The 16353-nt window shown below is 33.5% G+C and overlaps 1 protein-coding gene across 6 annotated transcripts in view; it reads left to right on the top strand.

The window, feature by feature from the left end:
• LOC142342791 (uncharacterized) overlaps positions 1 to 16353 on the top strand; it is a 68472-nt gene that overhangs the window by 32240 nt on the left and 19879 nt on the right. For all 6 annotated transcript variants that reach the window (XM_075394362.1, XM_075394363.1, XM_075394361.1 and 3 more), the window contains 8 exons: positions 3467 to 3646; positions 4121 to 4267; positions 8127 to 8231; positions 11023 to 11367; positions 12802 to 12960; positions 13702 to 13917; positions 15504 to 15648; positions 16019 to 16146. In XM_075394362.1, the coding sequence (XP_075250477.1) occupies positions 3467 to 3646; positions 4121 to 4267; positions 8127 to 8231; positions 11023 to 11367; positions 12802 to 12960; positions 13702 to 13917; positions 15504 to 15648; positions 16019 to 16146 (1425 nt within the window). The remainder of the gene's footprint in view (positions 1 to 3466; positions 3647 to 4120; positions 4268 to 8126; positions 8232 to 11022; positions 11368 to 12801; positions 12961 to 13701; positions 13918 to 15503; positions 15649 to 16018; positions 16147 to 16353) is intronic.

The raw sequence follows: 16353 nt of genomic DNA, 5'->3' as shown, positions 1-16353 counted from the left end.
GCGTATTTTCTTGCAAATTGTGCAAAGACTTCTTTTTGAGTCGGAAAAGCTAGTCTTGCCAAGTTTTAGCAAGACTATGTTGCATTTTGCAAGGTTCCTGCCCGATTTTGCCATTTCTTTTTCTTCGCTAGATATCTTGCGAGAACATTTAAAGGCTAGACATAGGTGCAAAATTATTTCAAGACCTTGATTGGTAGGAAGAAAAAACGCTCGAACTAAGCGAAAGAGTGTATCAAATTCAAATTAGTTTTTATTTCACTGGTTTTCAATACTCTTGCAAACGTCAGACTTGTAGCAATTTTACATTTTGTAGTCAAGCATTGATCTTTTCTTTTTGTTGGAGTCGCTGAAAATTGGATATGAGAGTCTACCATCAAACTAAAAAATTATTGCAATATTTTTGTTCCGACCCTACTTGTGGGGGGAGGAGCAATATATACTCAAATGGGTTTATTATTGTTCAGACAGTTTTGGCCGATCGATATATTCATCGTAGTATCATTAAATATCCATCGTATATATTCATCGATATATTCGTAGGTCGATGTATTCATCGATATAATCATGTGAGTGGTATCATTAAAAAGCTCGTCCAGCGAAGAATTCGAAACTGAATAGATTTTTTTGAATTTCGTTTTTTTGGAGAAGTTATCGAGAATTGAAGTTTTGTGAGAACACGTAATATTTGACAAGATTTTGTTCACTTCTATTGCAATTTTTCTTCAAATTAGGACATATTTTCAGAAAAATATTCAGTCAAAATTCCGATTCACGCCACAAAAAACCAATTTCGAGTTCCTAATAGACAAAAGGCGATAAAAAGACTGTTTTGGTCTCACAGGAAAGTTTACTATCAAAAAAATTAACATTCTATTTGAGATTTCCTTTTTAGAAAACGTTTCATATTTTTTTGTTTTCCTAAGTCACCTAGAAACTATTCACTTTTCATACCGAGGTTCTGTTAATGAGAAACCTGATTTACCGTCTAATGAAGCACAATGAACAAAAAATGTGGTTTCAAGGAATCGCTTTTGTTTTTCTTGGCTTCGACTCTTGAATTTTTCGTAGTTTTAAAAGAAATTTTGATTTTATTTATGAGATTTAACTAAATTTTTGGCATTTGATCGGTTTGTGGCATAGAAATGTTGACATTAGGGTTCGTAAAGAGCATTAAATGAACCTATCGAGAGCTTTGAGTGGATAGCTTGTGGCTGTTAAGACCATAAAATTGATTTCTCGACAACTTTTTTTAACACTAACCGCTCGATCAAAAACGTTCTTCGTGAATTGTAAGTCTGTCTCAGCAATGACGAGACGACCCCCTTTCTCTCTACTGCGATCAAAATCAATCTGGTCAGCGGTCTTCTGACTATTTGTTACATGACTTGAATATCACAAGATTTCAAAATTTTTTGAGATTTTCTTTTATTGGTCCCTCTTGAAATCTTATCACCTTATCCTGATATTGATATATCCCATTGGCATTAGAAAAGATTTTCAATGAATCATGGATAAAGTTTGCAGAGAAAACTTATGGTTTAAAGGACTTCGATACTTCTCGCATTTTTCCACTGAGTTTTTTGTTTTTGCCTCCATGTATTGTTGTTTCCATAATCATGAGACTTATTGTTATGTCCTATTGATTACCTATGCATTCAAAATATCCGCCAAATGAGGGATAACTGAGCGTATTTATCGACTTCCGAATGTTATTGAATTTAATGGCTGTTAAGACTTTAGAAATGATTTTTCCAGAGTTTTTTTACATAAAATGATCTTAACCCTTATTTCGTGAACTGTGAGTCCGTCTCAAAAATGACCTGATCCTTCTTCTCTACTTCGCCCAAAATTAATCTGGTTTGCGTATTACGCTCTAACTATTAGTGTTATGAGTTCGATGGACGAGTTTTCAAAATTTTTAATTTGATTTTTTGGTATTTTTTGTAGTAATTTTGGTTCCTTTTGAAATTTTAACTCATTATCCTAATATTGATAATTGCATTTGCTTAGTGCAGACAATTATTGGATCATACATAAAGTTTATAGAGAAAAGTTGATGATTTTAATGGATTCGAATTTTTATTTTCGCTTTTTCCCACTTTTCTTAATTGCCTGTGTTTGTTGTTGTTTTCTTTATCAATGTCTTTCTGTAATATCTTGTTGTTGAGTTGTGGATGACAAACATCTTCGTCGTCTCACTGAGGCTTAGTTTATTGTATTTATCAGCTATATTAGCTTCTGTTGAAAGTTGCTGAATATATTGGCGTTGAAACTACGGGTTTTCCCAAAAAAAATTTGTTGTCTAAATGTATTTACATTTCATGTTTACTGATTCATCATTTTTTTCAGATTTTGTTGTTGTTGTTGTCTTCAATTTTTAACTTTTTCTCATCTTTAAGAGGTCTCATGCAAATCCCTGTAATTCAAAATTTAACACGTTTTAAGATATTATGACGTAACTGATGTTTTGTTTGTTTGACAATATGCATTTTCATACAAAACTTGTTTGAGTGGTGTAATTGTGTTTCTTTTTCTGCTTTAGCACAATCGCCTAATAAAAGATCCCAATGAATATAAAAAGTGGCTCACTAGAATTTTTTTATTCGTGCAGTTTAACTTAGCTGATCTAGTATACATAGAATTTGAAATAAAAATACATAATATTCAGTTAATATAATAGCTAATGATTTTATTGGCTTCACTTATTTGTGCTTTCGCAATGTTTTTTAATTTGTTGTTTGTAATTTTTTGAGTTTTTCTGCATATATACTCCGTTCCTATGGCTTAGTCAAGCCAAAGACAGGTCCTATTGGTTTCATAATGAGTTTTTAGTAAAATTATCAAGAATTAATTCTTTAAAAGCTAATGATTTTTGAGACTTGAAATTATTTGGTTTAAAAGGGTTGACTGATTTATGAGTTTTTCGTTACCTAGTCTCTTTAAAGACAAATCCCATCTGCTGTGTAGTTAGGGTTTTGCTCTGTAGTTAGTGTAGAAAATTCAAATTTGTGTAGTTAGGGTTTTGTCTGAAAATTTTTGTTTTTTTTTGCTTTTTTATTTTTGTTGTTTTTTCTCGTAGTCTTTTCCATGCAGATCTCGTTGAAATGAGGCATGGCAATATTTAATTCAATTTTTACTTTAGTTGTGTATCGGTTTTTTAAAAACTCAAACATTATTTTTGATTATCTCTTTTAAAAATGTAAGACAAAAGACAGTTAAGTCAATAGACAGTTATGTAGATGAGCGCGTTTCGGAACATCATTTGCAGACGCACGAGCCTCCTTGTTTTAAAAAGTTCTAAAACGTTCTTGCAAGACAAATATTTTCTTACAAGTTCCTGCACTATCATCTTCTACCAAATCTCGCATGTTTACTTACCCCTTCTCTGCAAGATTATTGCAAGATTTAGCAAGTTTAACTTTTGATATTCACCAGGTTCAATATTAACATATTTGTTGATTTGCAGCTAAATGTGGATATTGTTCCAATTCAAACTTCACACAATTGTGTTCATTTCCATTCAACATGGGTGGCACGGTCCATAACACTTGCGTACACAAGACCGGCTTTGAGAGTGATGGATCTCTATGGTGTAAAAATGGAAAAGGCGTGGAAATGGAGTGCACCACCACTCAAGAGAGCTGCCGTTAGTTAATTTTAAAAAATAGTTTACAAAAAAAAACGTTTTTATTTCACTTTGTCTAGCTTCCAAAATTACTCAAAAATAGAATGCTCCGGTTGACGAAAAAAGTTGTAATCATAGAACTTTCATTTGATGGAGTGTTGAATTCATAACTGAAAAGAGTTATTGGTAGAATCACAACTTTGTCATATAAGTTTTTGGACTAATTCTTTGCTTCTCAATGTTTGATAAGTTGTTCCAAAACAAATTAACTTCTTGTAACTTTACATTTAATGAAAGTTCTAGACTACTTTTCATCGACGTAATCGAAAGAAGTTGTATATTCTTTAACTTTTGAAATATGGAACCCGACCGGATCATTTTTGAATAAAAAGCACTTCAAAGGTCTGATCAATAGTCATAATTAATTTAGTCTCTTTCAAGGTTCAAACCAAACTTCTGTTGAACTCAATCAGTGATGATTATTTTTATGTGCAGTTCCGCCAATACCCGAGGTCAAAGACTTGATTGTGCAGACATTGGCGCAAAGAGTTGTGGAGGTCACATGGAGTTCAGACAGTCCTTACTTTTCCCACTTTGACCTCTTCCTCAATCAGGATCATATCATCTCAACTACCAACTTCAGTGAGCATTACAAATCTTATTTTCAGCACATTTCTGCCAAAGAACTTACCATATAACTTATTTTTGCTGCTATTTCTGATCCAAAGTTATGCAATTTTTTCATTGAACAGGTGATTTTTATCAAAGTTGTTGTGATTTGTTCGCCATAATGATGGCTAAACGAGATACTACACATTATCTTGTAAAGCATATCCAGAGAAATCCAATGAATTTACTTGTTATACATTTGAAGTAAAAATATGATCTCGGGGCTCATTTTGAAAAAGGTAATTGTTTATTTTATAAAAAATTGCTTTAGCCTTTTGCTGTGCTCAGAATTTGACATTTAATTGAACTCTATTTTTACCGATCTAACAACAATCTATGGAGTCTACGGTTCCAGCAATAAAAACCAGTCATTTAAAAAAATGCAATCAAATCTTTTCTCTCGATTCCATCATAAAAAGCATTTTTTGGGCCAGCTGCTTTCTTCTTTTGAACTACGCATGAGCGAAAAAACAATCATCATTATAATTTGCTGGTCTGTTCTCAAATTCGTCACCTCCAGATGTGCGGTAAAAAACGAAGAAATATAATTATTGAAGTATAACTTTTTGAAGCTCTTTGTTTTTGTGTACACAATTGCTTTTTAATTTCAGTGAACTGCTGACGGTGTATTTAGAAACCAAAAAAACACGCCCTGAAAAGAATGGGTATCCAGAACAGAAAATTTGAAGACAGAAATATGTGACAAACACTTTCAAGTGCCTTTTTTGAATCAATCGAAAAAAAACAGGAAATAAATTAGTAAGTGATGTCTCCAATGTTTTAGAAACACGCTCTTTAAGTGCACAATTCTTTACAAATAACAGAAGAACAGCCAAAAATTACATGCAGGTAACTTTAATAAAACTAAATTTTGTGTAATATCGTCTCAATGCAGGATATTGGATAAATTTTAAAACTACTCAACATTGATCACATTGTTATGAAACAGCTTCAACAAAAAATATCAGTTTGTTGAAGAGTGTGATAATCCACAAATCCATTTTATGCTTTTTTTTGAATAGTTAAAGTTAATTTGGAAAAAAATTGAATTTATAAACAAAGCAAGCAATCGCAGAATAATTAAATTTATAACTTTCTCCTGGTCCAGAAAAAGAGTTTGTTCTTGTTATATTTTGAAAAAGCATTCTGTTCTACAACATACATTTAAGCTCCCAAATTTTGCCAAGCAACTTTTTGTCGTACAAAAAATTGTTTTCTTTTTGAAAAAAGAACATAAAATTTGGAATTTCACATTGCTAAATCATTTGCATGATTTAGCAATGTGAAATTTCTATTTAAATAATTTCCAAGATCTTCAAAGATAAGATACCTGTCTTAACTAGGCTTTTCCTGGCTATAAGTTTTGGCTTTTTAAAATAGTTTTCATTTAAATTTTTTAAATATTTTTCATGCTGGGGCATTTTCTAATATTATAAAAAAAATTTTATAGTTCAAACACTTGGCTCCATCTGGTCACAACAACAGAAATTGATCCCAATTCTACTCAAATGCCTGCTGATGTTAAAATTTTGTATGAAACTTTCGGCATCATTGAGCGAAAATTGTAAAGAGAATCAGCAATATTTTAATTATTTTAGTCGTCAGACAGCAATATTAGCCGTTTATTTAAAAAAGAACTAAGCAAAAACTACAAAACTATAACAGATCAAATGCCTAGGTACTCAAATTTTTTCTTCCAGAACATTTCACAGAATATTCTCGTCATTGAGAGCGTTTTTCTATTCTAAAAGGTGCCTTTCAATTCAACATTTCATTATATTGAGTCACCATTATCAATCTTGAGTTGACTGTGCATGTCTGTTTCCTGCTGAAAAATTTTTCAAATTTTTTTAAAATATGTTGACCGTGAGAACTTAGGTAAACTTGAAACCCATCAAACAAATAAAATTGAAAACAATACTATATATTGAATGATATCTAGGTGTGAATTAAAATTCATCACGAATTTTAAACCCTATATCAATTATAGAGATTCTCTTGCCGTTCTGTTGTTGCTGTTGTTGTTATTTTCAAATAGTTTGCTTGATTTAATCTCATTTGAGGCAAAAGACAATGACCTGCCTTCATCAAAATTAAACACTTCCCCAATCTGGCTTTTTTTTGAGGCACCACAATTATTGACTCAATCATCAAGATCATACTTACTTCAATCTTAAACAGTGACAAAACCGATCTTTATAGCAGTAATTTTTGTTTTTTTGCTGCTAAATTTTTAGAAGGAACATACTTTTTCTTTATAGTCATCTAATACATTTTTCTGAATAGCCTAAATTACCCATGTCAAATTGGAATGGTTAATTTGTCAGAACTTGCAATTTTTTGCAAATTCTTACATGGCGATACATCTCCTTGCAAGTTTTTCTTCACAAAAATTGAAAGCTCTTACAAGTTAGCCATTCGTTTGGCATGATTTTATACATTAACCATTCGATATAAAAAACACTTGAAAGTTAAACATTCAACCTGCGACGTTCTGAGATGTTAAACATTCGATTTAAAACTTATGTTCCTGAATAATTTCTCTGAACGAAAATTCTCAAAGACAACAATTCTGCTTATACTGTATAAAAAACAATAAAACATTGCAAGATATGCGTTTACATAAATTGTGCGCATCAACAGAAAAAACTGCTTTAAAAAATTGTGAAAATTTCAGCTCTAATTTGCGAATGATCAAATTTGGATATGCGTAATCTTTTCTTTTCATTTTTTTGTGACAACTGATAATTAAAACAAAAAATGCAAAATGTTAAAAAGGATGCAAAAAATGAATAGTAAACAATTTGATTTGAAAAAAACGCTGAAATATTAAGATGAAACTCCAATCAAAGTAAAAAAAAATTATAAAAGTTTATGATCAATCCTATAAACGCAGTCGGGCTCCGATTTCTTGTTCTCGTTGAGTCAACTTCTTTGCCATTGATTGTTAACAAAGAAATGCATTGTTGATCTAGTATTTATTACGTGAATTGAAAGAGGAATTCTTGAGCCGATTAAATTAAAAACTAACAGTCGCAACAACTCGGGTTACATTATTTTGTGTTATACAAACTGAGCATCTGATTTTCACGCGCTTTCTACGGTAAGTGACAGAATTCTACAATAAGTTGAATTTACCAATTAGAGAAAGTTCAGCTTGATTGAAACGAACTCGCAAAATACTTAGACGGTAGCGGTTCGAAATTCAATTTCTTACAAGTTAACATTACGACTTGCAAGCTCTTATAAATTAACCATCATTTGCAAGATTGCAAATTCCATCAAGTTAACCAATCGGTCTCGATAAGGGTAGACAAAACCTTGTGAACATAGGATGAGAAACATGCGGCGTTGCTCTACAACCTAAATAATTTTTCCAAGTCTAGACAACTAGGTTCAAAAAACTATGATTCTGAAGTGAGATGAAATGTAGTTTTTTGTTTCCTGTAAAATTTTCAGTTCTCGCAATTATTCCTTGAATTTGGGCCATATATGACAATTGATATACCAAATCTTTGTATATTAAATCCTTGTTTGGCTCGTTGTTTTTACTTAGTTTGTCGAGCAACTTAGCGCTGAAGCCTTCTATTTGTAAGCGAGTAATAGTATTAAAGCTTTCATTATTTCAGTACTCTTTTTTCTGTGTAAAATAGTTCTCATTAAAACGTTAGCTCGTCAATGACTAATTTTTAGCCTGTGACAAGCAGTTTTTTTGCAAACTTTGAATATATGGATTTCGTCAATGTATAATGAAATACACTTCGCTTTGACTGAGTTTTTAACTTTTTGTTCATTAAAGCTCACATCCATCTAACTTGTAATTCATTTTCAGGTTATGTGCTGAGTAACCTATCCTCCGGAAGTTTCTACCAAATCGACTTGGAGTTGGAGAGCTATGGGCGAAAATCCCTGCGCAAAAGTGTCAGCTTCAAAGCCAGTAAGTATTTTTATTCATATAATCCATTTTCAAAAATTACCACTTTGTAAAGTTATCAACAGTTTGACGACATATTGAATGCATATAAATGTGCGTTTGCAGTTTGTATTATGTGGAAGTTCGCAAGAGTTGCAGACTACGGTCTGAAAGAGTTGCTATTCATAATTAGAACTGGTCCGAGTGTGAGTATAAATAGAAATGGGTCTGCTTCAGGAGCAAATTTGGACCATATTTGAACCTATACGGTTTTGGGAATGAATAAGAATCACTGTATTTATAGATAGAGTGGGCTTCGCATACGAAATGGAGCAAATTTGATCAAAATGGACAAAAGAACGCGCTAGTTATTAATGATGCAAAAAATCAAACTATTTTGCTTCCAGATTTTATCAACAAACAAAAATTATTCAAAATTAATTTGACAAAAATTAAAAACAAGCTCCTGTTCTGACTAACAAAATTAAGAACAGAGGGGTCTATCGCAGATAATTATGTAAAATTTAGATCTGCGTAAAAAATTGTGTTAAAATAGAAAAATCACATCAAAAAATTACGCTTTTTCAGTCAGTTTTAAATAGCGGCAGCCAGTCTTGCTTATCTTGAGCACTGATTTGATATAACGTTTATGGAATATGTGAAACATTGTAGGCCCGGACCCTAGAGACATGGAATTTCATTACTGAGTCATCAAGATCCAATAGTATATCGTCGACTCAGTATTCTAAAATTGTGTCCTAAAATCGAGCGATGCACCGTGGACCACGAAAAAGATAATAGCTATTTAAAGCCTTGGAAAAAAGTTTTTCAGTTACTTCAAAACAGCCTCCAAAACCTATTAGAAGAACCCTTACAATTAGAAAGACCCAACACACTCTTTTTTTAATTACAGATTTTTGGAATCTTGTATTGCAAGCTTGTTGGAAGCTTGTCTTCTATTGGAAGCTTGTTTCAGACAGAAATGGGTAGAAGACTAATGGTTTCAAGATTAGTTTATTTCTTTTTCAGCGGTGCTCAACCACATTTTTAAAGGGATTAATTACTAAAACTAAGAACATAAGATTCTTTTAGAACTTAACATTTGAGTAATTCACTATTTTTTTTCTAAAAGCACGTGTGCTTTCCTTGCCGTACTTTTTAAACTCTTGTAAACCTCTTAAATACGCCTTAAATACGTGTAGACCCACCAATGCGGTACGTAATAAACACTTTTAAACCCCATGCCATGCTTAGAAAACACGTGTAAACCCCATGCTATACACAGTAAACACCTTTGAAACTCATGCCATACCTAGTAAACATGTGAACAAATCCAACAAATCCATACTGTTTGTAATGAACACTTACAATTGTTTGAAGGCAAATATTTGCAGGATATGATTATAATCTACCGTGCTCAGAGTGTTATTAGGCTACATTTTTACAATGCAGCAGAGTAAAATCAGAAAATTTTTTTTGGATCTGCATTTTACCTTGAATTGTTTAAAATATGACATAATCATATTACTGGTCATGGTAAAATACGGACTTAAAATACTTTTGTTGTGTTCTCGTTTTTCTGGGAGTCAGTCCGGGGACTAAATTTTCCTGAAATTTTTGCTCATACCTTCTTCTGCATCCAATTGGTTTTCCCCGATTGTTTTTCTTCCCCGAAATTATTTCACAAAAATTTTTAGTGAGAAAATTTATAGTATACTAGCCGTTATTTCTATGGTAATTAGTGAAGGCTTTATGAAGTTTTGGAGTCCTTTTGAAAATTATTTGGGAAAAACACTATATTGCCAATATTGGTTTTGATTACTTCCTCTTAACAGAACTTGAAATGTATCACTCGCTTGCTTTTAGACAACGGAGTCTATTAAAATTTTCTGCGGGTTTCCATTTTACGCACCCGGAAAATGGCAAACGTTCATTTTTTATGTCCGCATGAAATTTGAGTTTCCTTCCAAAATGCGATACTCCCAATTTTCTGTTCAATTTTTTTTCTGACTATTAAAATGTAAAACAATTCTGTAAGCCTTGATCAAATTGATTCAACAACGCTCGCCTCTGAAAAAAAAAATACGATTTTTCATAAATTTTTGATAGATTTTGGTTAATCATTGTTATTTTTCTAACAGAACACAAAATTTTTTTCAACTTTGAATTTTTTTTTAAAAAAAGATGCACTTTTTACATAAATTGTAATTGTTGTTATTGTCCAGTTTATCACAGAAAAAAATTAAAATTAATGGTTACTTAGGAATGTTCCAATTAGGGCCATCAAATTCCATGGCATTGAATTAGGCGTCTTTTGCACAAAACCGAAATTTAGACGGAGCTGAAACATTCCATTTTTTAATTTCTTCTGGATCATAAAAGAATAAGAAACACTTTTACAATAAATTGACTATTAGTTGAATAATTCTAGATTTTTTTAGATTGTGATTCAATTTTTTTGCACTCAGAAAAAGTGAGAAAACTTTTTATAATTTTAGAACAAGGTTATGTGTTGCTCATCATTGTTCCTCCCCAAAAGTATCAGACGTCTTTCATATTAAAATTAATTTACCTATGGCTTGAAATAGGGAATTTTTCATTCAATTTCTAAAAGCTCTTTTGTTTGGCTCTGAAGTTTGTGTTAGTCAAAGCACACTGTCAGTAAGACCTATAATTATGTTCTATACTTTATTTTTACCGACATTGAGCTCCCATGGTCAGTTAGTTATACGTGGAGGTAGCAGATAATACGCCCTCACTGAGCTAGGAAAGGATGTGCAAATCCTTAATCTCACCGATTATGTTTTTGTTCCAGCAAATACGTCACGTAATGCATTTGCTCATGAAACAACTACCACAGCAACAAAACTTACCTGGGATAGCTTTGAGGGTATAAATCAAAACACTACTGCAAATGCTACCACTATTCCCTCTGAAATCCAAATTGAAGCGAACATTGCAGAAAGCGAGCTGATACGAGCGATGTTCACAGATGAAGAGATATCGTCAATGCGACAAGAGCTTAGCGTGAGCTTGGATAGCTCAATTTCATTGATTGACAATTTGTTACCAGGTGTCACTTACGAATTCTCCATAACTCCACTTAATCTCAATGGTGAAGTGGACAGTATAACAACGTTGGAGACATTCACTTCCACAAGTATGTAATTTTTCAAAACTCCCAATATCGTGATTCAACTAAGTTATCGCGTCTCATCCGGTGAATGAAAAGTAAACCGAAGTAAGAGCAAGCCGAATGTTTAATAACAGTTGTAATCATTCTGAAATAATACATTGATAACATTTACAATCAAGACCGCGTTTGCGTATTCCATTGTACCAAAGAAACAAAGGTCTTTTTTTAGAGATATAGTGGATATGTGAGCCTAAAATGATCATGGCCATGTGTTGTGAGATGTAATCTGGAAACTGCTCGCGCGCCGGTTATCGCGGTAAAGGCTGACTTTCAAATGGCTACGCTGGCTTTCAAATGACCGCTAAACACTATGAAATGACAACTTTGTCCAATTCTTTGTGGTGTATGGAATCATTCTATCCATTGAAATTGGGTTTAGTTAAATACTGGTACAGGAATATTTGATTGAGCTTAGTCAAACCATTCTGTCTCGGAAAAATCTTATACGCCTCTAGACTATTATACGGACAGCTACCCTGGAAAATCTTAAAGTCTTGCAAAAATCCAGCAAAATTCTTGTAGGATTACACATCATTCTGCAAGTTATGCGAGAGTCTTTCAAGATGTTGCTCTATGGTCGTCCGATATTAGAGAACCCATATGTAAGGTATGCAAGTTAAACGTCGGATTCTTGAAAAGGTCTTGAAATATAAGCGTGCAACTCCTGCAAGACCCTTGCAAAGGTACCAGGAGCCGGAAAAGCCAGTCTTAGCTTGAGCATGGGTTTCTTAACGTTAATTGACGATCGTACGAAAATGCTTACAAAAATTGTCAATTCTGAGCTCAGATATTTCCTTCCATAGGACTGGCAAGTCCAAATAGATTGTTTGGACGCTTATTATTAGAGCTGACTTTCTTAATATTACCTCTCCAAAGAGGTTAACACTGGAATTTTTTTCGGGGTCACACCAGAAAATAGGTATAGACCAGACCGAGCAGACCAAAGTATGGTTATAGGCCATATCGATCCGACTGAATTTTGAGTAGGGGCCTGACCGAGGAGACCAGAAATAGGTATGGGCCAGACGGATGGCGCGGCCCGACTCCGTCCAGATTATCATAGAGGGTCGCATCGTGTCACCTGTCTGCGACCCAAATCCGTCTAGCTCATACCTGTTTTGGGTCGAGGACTTCATCCTGGGAACTAGAGACGATGCATTATAGAGGGCAGAAAACCTAAAAAGGTAATATTTCAAGAAAGGAATTACTTGTATGAGTCATTGGCAAGTCAAACGTCGGAGATGGACTAGGATTTAACAAATTTTACATAAAATTTTTTTGTTGTCTAACTTTTTTGTAAGTACTTGAGGAGATTATGTAAACACTTAATCGAATAGTAGTAAAATCCCGTTTCGGCAGCGTGTAATTAGCAGCATAAATTTTTATGCAATTTTTTAGTTCCAAATCAATTTGAGCAGAGTCAAAACAACCTGACCGTGCTACTACATGATGACAATCAATCGATCACTTTGACCGGGGTTCTGGACCGAAATTCAATTGCAGACATCATTGTGATCACAGTTTATGAAACTGTTCCTACTCCAATCGTAATACAGGGTATGTAGAAATTAGTTTGTTCAGCAGCAAAAAGAAAACGGGTCCAGGCGTTAACGACTAATTCAGCAATTTTTAAGCTGGGAGGGCTATGTAAATAGAAATTTCCAGACATAATTCAGCCTTTTTAACAACTCTTTGACCACTTTTTCTACACTTATTCCAGATTATATAACGGGGGAATTTCAGCGTTTTCCCAACAATTTTCCTACAGTTTTTCAGCGTCTTTAAGCACTTGCCATAAACGTTCAGAGCTAATTCACCGCATTTCATGTCACATGGCAAAAAAAAATGACACTACTGGCAGGAAAAAAAAACTAACAAACCTAAAATGACGAAATTTTTATAAAATGGTGGAAAAACGATTACGATATATTTCAACTAAAAAAAGCAATGGCAGCAAAAACTGTTCGCGCAGTTAAAACTTGCGACGCAAGGATTTATTTTAATCCTGGTTGAGTTTTTATAGAGGAATAACACATGATTTGCTGTAAATGTGAACACAGATTTTTCACTGCAAAACGCCGCATCTTATGGCGAGTAATGCGGTAAAAATTGGTGAGTTTTTGTAAATATTGCGGGGAATTTAGCTGTAAAATTTTTACCACCACAATCCTTGCTGCAATTCTTACATTATTCAGCAATTATCAGCGTGAAACCTAGCAGGTGAAAGATTACGAATCTATTGGTCTGGAAACCTATTCCTAAGTTTGAATCAGTAGCTTATAACTTTTCATGTTTTAGATGGAGAATTTCAAATTTTGTTAGACGTAACTGAGCATACAAATTTATCTGATGTGTCGTGTCTGACTACCTCTTCTTGCGTGAACAAATCTTCCCTTCAGTTTCAAATTGAAACACAAAATTTTGAGCATAAGGCAGGAGCAGCTTATATAGTTGAGTTGTCAGGGCAAACCGGACAATCGCAAGGCATCAAAAGCAATATCACAAGCCTTCTAGGTTAGTTTTCGATTCTTTTTTAAGTTGTCTTTTTCGTTAGTTTCGTGGTTGATGCATTGACTAAATATACCAGGGTGGGGTCCCCGAAAAAAAATTGATATGTCCAGACGTTAATGAACCCACAAGGTTAGTGTCGTGCGTTAAAAATGACATAGAGGAGGGTCTACCGGTACCAATCAAAAAGTTAAAAAAAAATGGCTGGCACTCCTTCTCTTTGTCTTTTTTTCACAAAACGGAAAATGTTTAATTAGCCTAAAATGAAAAGTTCTTCCCAAATATGTGATTAGTAGCTACGTTCGGCGTTAAGGGTTTTTACAAAATTTTAGTGCATTCTGGAAACATGAATGAACTCATGAAAGGCTAGGCATAGGCAAATTTGAATGCACGCACATCTGGACATAAGCCATTTGGAGTGCACGTAAGGATCCTGGTTCTCAATTTTTTTTAATTTGAAAAAGAAAACAAAAAATAGGGCAAACTGTTTTTTATTAGAATGCTCCCTTTATTGTAAACTCTCACCGAGGAACCTTCAGCTTGAGATCAAAAAGGTCAAAACGCTAGAATCATAGAAAACTGCAGATATTTAAATCACTGCATAAACACTGCTTGCAATAGTAACTGGACAGATAGCCCTGTTTCAGCTGGAAAGTTCATTGACTGGGTTGTTAAATCATATATTTGGCATATACCGTTCATTGCCGAAAGAATATAGGATTTTTGTTATTAGAAAAATTGTGTTGGGCAATCTGTTTGTATCAGCATGAAGTCAAGTCTAGACATGAGAGCACGAAGAACGCACTAACTTCTTTGAACGAACAAATATATGGTGAAAGTGTATGAAAGCTTGGATAAACTCTTTTCTGAACGCACAAAATAAATACAAACGTAGCCAAAATGTTTTATGAGCTCACGAAAATCTTGACATGAACGCACTAAATTCTGGCATACTGACTTCCAGGCGCACAAAACTTTTGAACTCACAATTGTCTGGATATCTTTATAATTTTGTCTGAGGCGATCTGAGTATATACCTATATACCGTTTGCGTGTAGAACATTCTGGAAATGCCGACTTTCGTTCTGGGACCTCAGTTTGGGTAGCTTACGATCTATAGTTGAGTGAAAATTACAACATAATTAGCATAAACTTTTATCTAAAGTACAGTTGTAGACAATGACTGCTGATATTTTGGAAGGTGAAAAAATCGCTTTGAAGTTTTTAGACGCCTTGCGAGTTCTCCTTGCACCCATTTAATTTTATTCACTTCTCCTCTTCCACTGAAACCCCTATAACTGAAAATATCATCGGTTTAAAAATGAGGAACTCATTTTAATTAAAAACTCAAATTAATATTCATTTTAAATTAAAGGAACTCATTTTAATACTTAAAAGAACTTATTTTAATTTTTCTGGGATCGCATTAAGCAAAAATTTTTGTTTTTTTGTTTCCTTAAATTTTATTTTGAACTGTTTTGGGCAATATTGGTACTAGATTTTAATTGCTTGTGTCTCTGAGTTGTTTCTTGCGCTTCGCTGGTTAAGTTTACAATATTGTGATTAGGTTCAGACTGTTTGTGACATTTTAGACCCAAATCCTGTTGAAAATCTAAATGTCTACAGCCGAGATGAGACATCACTGAGAGTATCATGGCAGGCACCTGCCCAATCCTTCTTCAGGGGGTTCACTGTACAGTACACAGATCACAACAACCAATTCTTTTCTGTCCAAATGTGAGTAGAAAGTGTTCATGGTACAACTACTCTTGACTCCTCATCATTTCGAGCCTTAGCACTGAAATGTGCTATAGTGATAATCAATATGGTCCAAAATCAAGTGATAAACTCTAAATATTCCGTATTGTCGGTTAGAAGTAAGATTGATAATTTCAAATTATTTTTAATCAATTGTCGTGTATTACAGAGACATAATTTCATGTACCTCCTAAAAAAGATGAGTTAATGAATCTCATTAAATTAGATATTTTAACAATTTAAATAAAAAAAATTAACTGTTTTGCTTTCTGACGCTCAAGCACCGTACACGGAATCAAAATGCTAAAATGATTCCAGTTCTCATTTTTTGGTTATTTCACACTTTTAGTGATGGCTACCTGCGGTACATTCTCTACAATTTGATGCCTGGATTTGAGTATTCAATCTCTGTCTTCACCTTCTCTGACTTGGAAGGAAATGCAAGATCGATGCCAAGAAATATCACAACAAGCACAGGTGTGTGATTCGACTGAACTATTTTATTTACTATGAGAGCCAATGAGACCTTATGATCCCTAGTAAAGCTCGAATTGATAACTTGCTAGAATCTTGCAAGATATTGAATTCACTTGGAAGACAATGCTATATATTTTTTCGAAACAGAACTAAAGCCAAAATTTGCAATACCGTATTTGTCAAAACTTTTTAGTGGAGAAATACACC

The sequence above is a fragment of the Convolutriloba macropyga genome, chromosome 7 (assembly GCF_964194025.1).
Source record: "Convolutriloba macropyga chromosome 7, txConMacr16.3, whole genome shotgun sequence".
NCBI lineage: Eukaryota > Metazoa > Xenacoelomorpha > Acoela > Convolutidae > Convolutriloba > Convolutriloba macropyga.
This window is presented reverse-complemented; position numbering and strand designations above follow the sequence as displayed.